We start from the raw sequence: 11,523 nt of genomic DNA on the forward strand, positions 1-11,523 counted from the left end.
AATTGCAGGAATGGCTATTGCTTCACCCCGGAAAATAGCAGCATTCCTCTTCTTCCAAATTAGATGACACAAAGCTCCGAAAGAGAATCGAACAATCCTATGATAGAAATCCTTTCCACTGAAGAACTTCTTAGCCCAGAAAATGAGATCCTTCCAGCTTTTGTTCTTCCACGGGAGGTTACACCTGGCGGCCCAAAAGAAGGCCAGAGGTGCCAAGGTGCGACAACAGAAGAAAAGATGATCAATAGAGTCTAGAACTTCATTGCAAAGGCACAAAGACTGTAGTCTATTCTGCCATGAGATAGAAGCATCGCCGAGTAGGAAGGCGGTTTTTGTTATAAGCCATAATATAAAGTGATACCGTGGAGCAAGGGCGTTATCCCAAATGAGAGAGGCCCATTTGACCGGGTTTCTCTAGACCATGATGGATTCCCATGCCGAGGCAACCAAGTACACACCAGAGGAATCGCAGCACCAAATAAATTTGTCCTGCACAGAGGATAGCGACGGCAAAGCAATCGACCATCTTTCAAGAAGATTTCTGAATGCAATACCTACCGGGGAGTAGAGATCAGCTACCACTACATAATCCGGTAGGCAGACTCTGTCCCTAAAAGAGATAGGGATGAATCCATCCAAAGGACCACACGGAAGCCAATAGTCATGCCACAGCGAGACGGAGTACCCATTGCCAATCACCCACCTGAAAGATAGGCGAAAAAAGAGCCTAAGCTGGAGAATCTTCTTCCACGTCCAGGAGCAAGTCCTTGGCTGAGCGGCAATCCAGAAATTTTTCTTCTTTAGGAAAACTGAATGAACCCATTGGCACCACAAGGATTCTTTATCGGAGAATAGGATCCATATATATTTAACCATAGAAGCCCTATTGCACTCCCTTATATTCCGAATGCCAAGGCCCCCTTCAGCTTTCGGACAACAAACATCTTCCTAAGCCACTTTGGCACCACCCCGACCTAGTGATGTACCTTTCCATAAGAATTGCCTCATTATCCGCTCAATATCCGCTAGGACCGAGGATGGAAGAGTGAAAACGCTCATCCAGAATGCTTGGACGGAATGAAGAACATATCTTATAAGTTGTAGCCTACCTGCAAACGATAGAAACCGATGCGTCCATGATTGGATTCTTGCGGTAATGCGATCTGTCAATGCTATGCAGTCCGCTCTATTCAATCTAGAAGAGATAATCGATACACCAAGATAGCGGACCAGTAATTTCCCCTCCTGAAATCCGAAGGCCCAAAGGATTTTGTTCCGAATAGAAGTATCACCACCAGCCATGAAAATCTCGCTCTTGTGCTTGTTAGGAAGTAAACCACTCCAAGAGGAGAACAGATCAAGCCCTGTTTTCAACATAACAACCGACTTCCAATCCGCTTGACAGAACAGGAAAACGTTATCAGCGAAAAACAAATGGGAGAGCTAAACCTGTTTGCATCTCCAGTAGAATTTAAAATCTGGATTGGAGGTGCAAGAAATCAAGATACCGGAGAACACCTCCATTACCAACGTGAATAGGTATGGGGACATTGGATCTCCTTGCCTTAGGCCTCTACCCCCCGGAAAAAAACCGTGAAGATCCCCATTGATGGATATAGAGAATTTCGGAGTCCGAACACATACCATAATGAGCTTTATAAAGTGGGAAGGAAACCGAAACGCTTCAAGGGCCAGCTCTAAGAAATCCCAGTCGACAGTATCATAAGCCTTATAAAAGTAAACTTTTATCGCACACTTAGGCAAATACGGGTTTAGATGGAATCCTGCAAACAATTCCTGAGCTAATAGGATGTTATCCCTCATTCTCCTGCCCTTAACAAATGCATTCTGGGACTGACTAATCAAATCCCCAAGAACCCCAGCTATTCTATTGGCTAAAATCTTCGTAATCACCTTATAAATCGTGTTACAACATGCAATCGGTCTATAGTCCATTACCGCACTAGCATTAGGCACTTTAGGGACAAGCGCTAGAGTAGTGGCATTTACCTCTTTTAAGAGCCGACCGTTGCGGAAGAAGTCATGCACTGATTCGAGCACTGAAAAGCCAACGAAAATAATGTGTTTTTGATTTCAGAATCAGAAACCGGCATATTGAGGAAGCTTGATTGGTCTTGGGACAGGGTCTTGCGAACATACTGCCTCACCTCATCAATGGACGGTCTGATCAGCCCTTCCTTCGGAGATAACAGATCAAAAAAATAATTAACAAACACCTGAGGAACCAAGACCGGATCAGTAATTACGGTTCCAGATGGGTCTTTTACAGAGAGGATGCGATTCAATAAGTGCCTTCTCTTCATAGATTGGTGAAAGAACTTCGTGTTCCTATCACCCTCTTTTAGCCATGTAATCCTAGACTTCTATCTATAGAAGGATTCTTCCTGAGATCTGAGATCAACAAATACACGGCGACACTCCCTTTCTTCTTGAGTAAGAATCGAGCTTGCTAGGTTCAACTGGAGCTCTAGCTTAGCAGTTCTCAGAGCGTCTCTAGCCTCAGCAACCTTGACTGAAATGTCGGAGAAAGCCTCACGGTTAAGAGATCTAAGCCGTGCCTTTACTCTCTTAAGCTTCGATACAAGTTGGTACATGGATACGCCTGCAACCGGACTATCCCATGCCTGCTGGACAATGGCCTTAAACTTTGGGTGGTGAGTCCAAAAGTCGAAGAATTTAAAAGGCTTCCTCTTATATGAGGGCTGCAAAACTCTAACAGTCATAGGACAATGATCCGATATCCTTGGATTAAGGAAATTGGCCTCTGAGTAAGAGAATTGAAGATTCCACTCACCGTTGACGAGAATGCGATCGATCTTCCTCATTTTCCTCGCGTCACCGGATGAGGTGGACCAAGTGAAACGGCACCCAACATATCTGAGGTCCACAAGTTCCGCACGGGCCAAGCATTGGGGAAATTCATCAAAGTAGGAAATCCAGTTGGTAGAACAGCCAATGCGATCGGAAGGATCTTTAATTGCATTAAAATCGCCAACGACCAACCACGGAGAATTCTGGAAAATATCACTATAATGGCAAAGGTCTTCCCATAGAGGGCGTCGGCGGGCAAACGTGTGCTCCCTGTAAACAGCAGATAGACAGCAACTTAACCCCAAACTATTAAACTTCAGTGTGCCATGCACCGCTTGAACACTAATGGAAATAGCAGAGTAGGAGACTAACTCAGGATTCCAGCCAACCCAGATCCTCCCACGATGCGAAAACTCATAATTCGAAATCCAATACCAACCCCTAATAAGGGTGGACGAGACCGATTCAAAAAGATCCTCAGGCACTTTGGTCTCAAGGAGACCAATGAAACACAATTTATTTATAGCAACAAAACGCCTGATTTCCGCTTGCCTAAGGGGATCAAGCATGCCTCTAATATTCCAAAAGCCGATTATCATCCAAAAAATAGAATAAGGAATAGGATTACCTCTTCTGGCGGTCCTCCCTGCCCGTAGCAGAAGCTTTCAAAGGCGCGCGGGGAGGGGGGTTAGGAAGGAGACGCAGCAACTGGTTCTGAAGATTAAGAACCTTTGCAGGAGGTTTCCCTTTTAGCGTAGACTTGTCTACCGACTGAACTTCATCATCGTTGGATTCACCATGGATACTGGAATTCGAAATTTCCTCAGAACTTTCGATAGAGCGAGAGGAACGGCCGTCTGTCGCAAGAAGGTTACGGGATCTGCGAAGGTCATTTGATTTTGTTTGTTTAGCAGAAAATGAATAATTTAAAAAAAAATATTTCTCTAAAAAAATTATTTATATCACTTAAAATAATTAGTTAATGAAATATATTATCATTATCGATAATAATTTATGTGTAAACATGTTTGTGAAAGATTTTTTGTTCATTCATTTTTGCAAGCAATTTAAACGATAATTTTCAAAAAACTATTATTAAAAGCATTCATTTTTCTCGAAACAAATTCATCCCTAATTTTTAATGCATCTCTCTATTTTTAAAAACAGAAAAGGGATGACCTCTCTTGATGGGATCTTCACGGCCATTCGTGATGGTGGTCATGTTCCTCCATGGGGTGTCGGTTGCGGTGGGCCGAGCGTTTGGATCGTTGTAATGTCGAGTGGTGGTCTATAGTGGTTGTGGGGTATTTTGGGAAAGAGAAATAGTTAAACTACAATAGTACGTACAACAATATTGCTGAAGTGAGATATGAAAATTAAGTGCATTCCCAAGAGAAATATTTCGGCATTTCGAATAATGAAAACAATGAATCTCACGGGAGCCCGGCGTAATCAAATCGATGGTCCGCATTCATTTTAAAATGTAACTCGAGCATGAAAATATTAGGTACCCTCAAAAGACCACATCATCGGTGCTCGAACGAGCCCGGCTTCGACACCTGTCTGCTGCTGGCAGGTCCACGTCGGCTCTTTCTTCTCTACCACGTCGTTCCAGTTTTAAACCAACGTGCGGGCAATTAAAAAAGTGGAAAGGGCATTCTCTCTCCTCTGTCTTCCCTCTCCTATTTGCTCTCTCTTCCGACGACGACGCTCCTTCCGGTCTAGCGATTCCTCCGACGACCGTCGCTCCTTCCCGACGACGGTCTTTCTCTCTCCACTCGACGGCCTCATCTCAGGGCTCCATTCTCTTAGCGCACTTCTTCCTAAATCGTGCTCTCTCCCGACGGCCAATTTCGCTCGCCTCTCTCCGTCCCCCGACTCACGACCGAGAAGCAATCGCTCGGCTGGTGCCGTGGTTTCTCTATCGTTTTTCGAGAAGCCCCATTTCAATTCCTTGCTCTGTTCGTCCAGCGAGTGCCATGTCCGAAGACCCTTTGGGCTTTTAAAAAGTGGGTGCGTGAAAAGGTGCGGCCTTAGGAGAAGCCTAAGCAGCTTCGTGATGTTTGCCATGGCCACGCCAAACTCAGAGCTGAGCGAGGAGGCTTTGAAGAAGTTGGGGACCAGTGGGTTCTCGGAGAGCGAGGTTGACGCGAGTGAGGATGAGGGCGGCTTCATGTCTGAGGGCGGCCAGGCTGAGAGTGTGAGCGAGGACGAGCTTGCTCTCTCCAAGCTGGGGTTTGCCTCAGAGGCTCGTGGAATCTCTTGAGAAACGTGGCATTACCCATCTCTTTCCCATTCAAGTATGCTTTATCCTTTGTTTCCTTCCCCTGTGTTATCCAATATTTTCGCTTTGGTATGAATTGCTGTTGTTTATTGCTGGCTGAGTTTTTCTTTGTTTGAGCATACTTAGTTGGCTGGAAAATTAAGTAGAAAACCTTGACCTTTGTTAATGTGCTAGGCGAACCACGGATGGAGTTAAGTGCAGGCAATGATAATAGGTATTCTGGGATGTTCTGTCGTAGCTTACATTAGATGACTATCCTATGCTGAAAATTGAGTTGTTCAACACTAAGATGTTGTTGGGACTTAGGCTTTACACAGGCAGAATTCGTCTTTTTAATCGACTCGATATTTGGTTTCTTTACTTTTGCCAGCACTAGGATAGTTCACTTATCATTCATTACTTTTCCCCCTTCATTGTTCACTCTACTAAAGTTTCATCATGTTTTCAATGGCAAACTCATGTTCCTTGTACTATTCTGTGATTGTTAGAGAGCGGTGTTAACCCCTGCGCTTGAAGGGTGTGATTTAATTGCTCGTGCAAAGACTGGAATGGGGAAGACTTTAGCTTTCGGGATTCCATACTGAAGCGTCTTACTGATGGTGATGATGAACATAGAAGTCCGAGGTATTTGAGTAATAATTTTAATTATCTTGGTGACCTCCAATGTTTGAGCATTTTTCTAATGACAGATTTACTGTAAATGTCTCTTAGATGTGGGCGACTTCCTAGAGTTTTGGCCTTAGCACCAACAAGGGAATTAGCAAAACAAGTAGAGAAAGAAATTAAGGAATCTACACCTTACTTAAACACCGTATGTGTTTATGGTGGAGTTTCTTACATTACCCAACAAAGTGTCCTTTCCTAGGGGTTCGATGTAGTTGTCAGGACTCCTGGTCAAATCATTGATTTGATCAACGGTAACAGCCTTAAATTGGGAGAAGTGGAATTTTTGGTACTTGATGAAGTTGATCAGATGCTTGCCGTTGGTTTTGAGGAAGATGTGGAAGTGATCTTGGAAAAGCTTCCTCACAGTGACAGAGCATGCTTTTCTCTGCCACAATGCCTGGTTGGGTGAAGAAACTGGTGAGAAAGCACTTGAACAATCCTTTGACAATTGACTTGGTAAAGTTCTTCTCTCAATAACAATCTCTCTGTCTCTGTCTGCCCAAACTTCTTGCATGATCCGATATTGAGTATAGGCCTGAATTTTTGCATAGTATAGTCGTAGAAATGGAGGAGCATGGCTCATCAAAATGTCGTGTGATGGCTTATGTGGTTTGCCTGCTCTTTATTTTCTTGATGTAGGTTGGAGAACAAGATGAAAAACTCGCAGAGGGAATTAAAATTTATGCCATATCAGCAACTCCAACTTCAAGGCGTACCATTCTAAGTGATCTCATCACGGTAGGAGATGCTTCCCTCATATTTGATATCTTTTTCCCAAATTGAGATGCTTATTTGATTCGCTAACATTTGCATATGGATGTCTCCCATTAGGCATATGTCCTGAATTTCTCTATCATGCTGTTTCTTAAGATTCTTCCTACTTAGTGGAAGAAGGCTTTGATTTTGTTCTTGCCTACATGCTTTATGGTAGGCTTTAATAGATTGTGCTTTTACTAGATAAATGACTGTCGCGACCAATTTTTCGGGAGTGTGAACCACCTAGGGTTTGGCTAATGGATTGTTAAGCCTAAACTTAACTCGGGCTCTCCCAAGCCCATACCAATTCGCGACTTAAATTCGAGTTCTTAACATGCAATTGATTTTCAATTAGGAGTCGCCACTAATCTATTTTTGGTGGGTCGATTAGAAACCCAAGTAAAGTAATGGGAGATTTACTTTACTCCTACGAACCAGAGATTATGGGTACGGGGACTTGGTTACACTAGATTTCTCTAATGCCCTTTCGGTACCTTTATCTTTTATTTTGAAAAAAATTGTTTGGCAAGCAACTTGAATTGATTTTAATTCCTTAACATGTGAGGTGACCATGCAGGTGCACAAACCACTAATTTAACACCCAAGAAAGCAATGAATAAATTGCAGGACTTACCTCGTAGCAACGAAAGCATCTGCGTTGTTAGTTAGAATTCACATCAACAATCCTAAATATGATTTTCTAACACGCAATTTCTCTTTTTGTTTTCACTTATTTAATGATAATCATGCAATGCATGCTACTAATCTAAGATGATATGACATGGCAATATGACCTAAGTTGTATGACATGAGTAAAATAATTTCTAAAGAAATGCAATGATTAACTGTGCAATCTAAATTAACCTAATGACTTAATTCTAATGACGGGCAATTTATAATTAAATGAACCTAGCAACAATCACTAAATGACGTGCATTTCGTGACCCTAACGCTATATGACGTGCACATGATTTTTTTATTTTCTTAATAAGCATGCAATCTATCCTAATATAAAACTGACATCTTAAATGAATGCATCTTTTTTGGATTTTTATTTAAGGAAGTCGAAATAAATAAATTTCCTATTCTAAACATGCAAAATAATCCTAAAATAAGTAATTCTAACATGAACCTAATCTAACTCAAATGTTTTTTTTTTCTTTTTTTTCCTTTTACGGGAGCGAACAAATAAAGGCATCAAAAACAGCACAGCACCAAATCAAGCAAGATATCATCCATGTCCATTTAATTTGGGAAATAAATTGACGTATCGTATCTCGCGCATGAGATCGGATTGGCCAATTTCAAATGAAATCGCGAATCGTATCTCGAGCGTGAGATCGGATTGGCGATTTTCCGTGCGATTGCGAGTCGTATTTCGAGCGTGAAATCGGACCATCAATCGTATGCACGTTGTAAAATTAGGAAAATTTCTAATTCGAGAGATCAAGAGATCTCTTGGATATGGCAATATCGATCAAACATTCAAAGAAAGATTGCGATATTACGAATTACGCAACGAGATATATGAAAATCAAATTGATCAAGAGTCTTACCTAATTCAAGGATATTCTTTCCAAATTTGGACCAAGCACAATTGGACCGGGATCGCAACTGGCTCCTTGACAGTGAACGGCGGCAAGCATTATATGCATGGCGACGATGCTTCACGGTGGTATGGTTGGTGGCGACGACGGATGGCTCACGGACAAGGACAGCAAGGCATGGCTGGACTTTCGCGGCTGCTCATGGCATGGCCTATAATGACGTTGCGAGGATGGCGGCCAAAGATAGTGTGGCTATTTTTCTTCACTGAGATTTGCACATCGCCACTCACCCAAGCTGCTCGCGCTCATCTGGCCAAAGAAGATTCTTTTGCATGCATGAAGTAAAATCACAAAAAGAATCACACGTGTTATTGTCCAATCTAGACAACATGCAAAAAGAAAGAAGATAAATTCACCGCTTGGAATTATTCAATCGAGATTCTAGTAATTCTTTTGATCGTGAACTTTAGGCTCGCCAAACGGGTCAGCGAATTCGGCACAGCAAGGGGCTGACCAATTACCTACAAAACAAAACAAAAACTCATTCGTCCGGCTCGATCTGGGGACGGGCTCAATAGTGGTGCAAAAATCAGCAAGTGCTGGACGGTTGCATGGCCGCTCGTCGAGGAATCTTTGCGGGACGATGCGAGGCAAAGCCGAGAATTGGATACCGCGTAATCGTTTTCGCTTGGTAAGGCTCCGAGATCAGTGTCGATTGGAACTTGAACGCGTGACCAGAGGATGGAATTCTCGACTGGGGTTATTGGTGTCCCTTGAGAAATCCTGCAGCTGCTTGATGAGGCACAACTAAGGCTAGTCGTGGCAGGAACCTTGCTGAACACCTGCCATGGAAAAGTCGATCATGACAATAAAGATACAAGCTTGCTGGAAGTGCGATGACGTGAGGAGCTACTGCAACATCTTCAATTTTTGTGAAACACAATCAATTCCCCTCAAAGTTGACCGCCCTTCTTTTACTGGGAACATCTATGCCCTGATTTTTCTTTTCTCTCTTCATGCATGGATTTATGCTGGGTGCTGCAGAGAAGTGGAGGCACACGTTCCCTCTCTTCAAGTTTGCCTTGTAGGCGAATCTGTCGAAGAAGACCTGCAAAACAAAGGCGAACTTGACCAAAGGCGTAGTGGCTGGAATTCGTCGAGTCTGCACTGGATTCAAGAACAGGAACGCCGAAGGGACTCCTGGTGTACTCGGTCAAAGATTGGCAGTAGCGTCGTGGCTGCTCGTGGCGTCGGGTTGCGTGCAGGTGCCGGTTTGGACGTGAAGTAGTAGCGATCAACGGAGGAACAACGGCTGAGGATGGTGGGCTACGGGCGTCGGCTTCAAGGTCGAGCAACCTTTTTCTTCCCTGTTCTCTCTATTGCGCTCCCCTCAATGTGGTCGTTTGTATCGATTCTGTGGCCCTCCGTCTTTTGACTATTGACCTTTGAATATGAAAAAAAGAAAGAAAACCCTCCCACAAAGCGAAGAAAGAAGCCCCTAATGGCCGTGTATTCTATTGTGAGTGGCCTCTCCCGAAACCCTACGCGAAAACCTTTTTATAGGCTGAAGATTAGGGTTTTATTTTCCTTTTCAAATCAGCATCCGCAAAGATTTCTTTTCGCACGCAATATCACTTTTCTTTTATTTTCCACATCTCCTGATTTTATCACCTAAAGATAAGATTGCAACCCGATTTTCTTAAATTCCAAAAATTCACCGTAATATTATTTCAAATCTCAATTTAGGTAATTCTTGTCATTAAAAGAAAACGGGCTCGGGCCAATTTACTTGCTTCGTGGGCTTAGTCCGACCTACCAAATTAAAGCTTAGAACTACTCAATCAAACCCATTTGTCGCCGACCCAATGTAAATGCAAATTAAGAAATATATGCACCTAAAACTATATGCTATGCAATTAACTATTTTTTCCGGAATAAAATTAACCCCTAATTTTTTAATGCAATAAATGACTAAACGGGTCGCCAAAATTTAGGTGTCAACAATGACCTTTTTGTATATCTGTCTTACGTGTATGCCAAAGGTAGGAAGACCATGTTTTCACACAGACTAAAAGAGGTGTCAATGGCATTAATGAGTATCATTGCCTCTAAAGCATTGCATGGGGATATCTCTCAACATTAGAGGGAGAGAACTCTTAATGGTTTCCAGCAGGGGAAGTTCACTGTTCTTGTTGCTACTTATGTTGCATCTCATGGGCTGGATATCCCTAATGTTGATCTCATAGGTTATTTAGTTTTTTTATGTTTGTTTACCTACACGATTAGTTAGTCCTCTCACAAAGCTGTGTATGAGATTAACAAGAGTATGCAACTCCTAATGCCAGGTCATCCACCATGAACTGCCAAATGATTCAGAGACTTTTGTCCATCGATCTGTTTGTACTGGACGCGCCGGGAAAGAAGGAATGACTATCTTGATGTATGCAAGTAGTCAAAGGAGAACTGTCAAATCCATTGAGTGAGGTGTAGGTTGCACATTTGAGTTTATTAGCCCTCCAGCAATGCATGAAGTTTTGGAGTCATCCGCTGAGCAAGTTGTTGTGACCCTCAAAGCGGTTCATCCTAAGCCTGTAGGGTTTTTCACTCCAACAGCACAAAAACTAATTGAAGAGCGAGGTGTAAATACTCTAGCTGATGCTTTGGCTCATTTGAGTGGTTTTTGGCAACCTCCTACATCTCGGTCTCTTACAAATCATGAGCAAGTAAATTAGAGACATCTATGGCAATTTTGTTTGTCATCTGTGCTTCTATAACCCTACCTTTTAATAGATTCATTTCAAGATTTGGGAAAATAAGTGGTTGCTTATTGGAGCATGGACCATTTATGTTGGGAAAATAATTTGTTGATCCTATGTGCTGTCAAATTTCGAGAAAGTGCATTTATATAGCCATTGATACCAATTGGTCTTTCAGAACATAATTTTTGTATGTTTCTGCCGATTAACTGGTAATTAGAGATTATGGAAAATTGTGCCTGCTGCTGTATCTTATAATGTTCTACTGGACAAATGTGTTGTAGGGTTGGGTTATGCTGCAATTGACTCGGGATCCATCTTATTCTAGAGTGATGGTTTTATTTAATGTGATGGGCCTAAGTTGGCCTGTCCGCCCATGTTGGGCCTAAAAGCCCGGCCCACAAGATTAAGGCCCATGGATGGAGGGATATGATGAAGGGGTACGTTTCTTTTTTGGAGGGAACGTATAAAAGGAGAAAGAGAGAGGGAGGTACGTACCTTTTGGCATATTACGTACGTTCTTTCCACCCTCTCTCCCTCCCAAAAGAAAACAGTAAGCAAAAGGCGAATCTATCTTCCCTTCAAGGCCAATTGACGTCATCGGATCGAACGCGATTAGTTTTCTCTTCCTCATATCAGCGTCGGTGTTTAATCTGTGGCTAACAAGGTACGCTCGATTCCG

The 11,523-nt window shown here is 42.7% G+C and overlaps 1 protein-coding gene and 1 pseudogene across 1 annotated transcript; one reads left to right on the forward strand and one right to left on the reverse strand.

Annotated features, from left to right (window-relative positions):
• Nucleotides 1-2,384: 2,384 nt before the first annotated feature.
• On the reverse strand, nt 2,385-3,401 carry LOC120294449. The gene has a single exon (XM_039314536.1). The coding sequence runs from the start codon at nt 3,399-3,401 to the stop codon at nt 2,385-2,387; it is 1,017 nt and encodes a 338-aa protein (XP_039170470.1).
• A 1,094-nt stretch (nt 3,402-4,495) lies between these two features.
• Nucleotides 4,496-10,933, forward strand: LOC104451953 (annotated as a pseudogene).
• Nucleotides 10,934-11,523: the final 590 nt, after the last annotated feature.

The sequence above is a fragment of the Eucalyptus grandis genome, chromosome 6 (genome assembly GCF_016545825.1).
Source record: "Eucalyptus grandis isolate ANBG69807.140 chromosome 6, ASM1654582v1, whole genome shotgun sequence".
In the NCBI taxonomy this organism is placed as follows: Eukaryota; Viridiplantae; Streptophyta; class Magnoliopsida; order Myrtales; family Myrtaceae; genus Eucalyptus; species Eucalyptus grandis.

Bases quoted from the DNA above. Each gene is read 5' to 3' on its own strand.
- LOC120294449 (XM_039314536.1), bottom strand. From the start codon at position 3,401: ATGCTTGATCCCCTTAGGCAAGCGGAAATCAGGCGTTTTGTTGCTATA.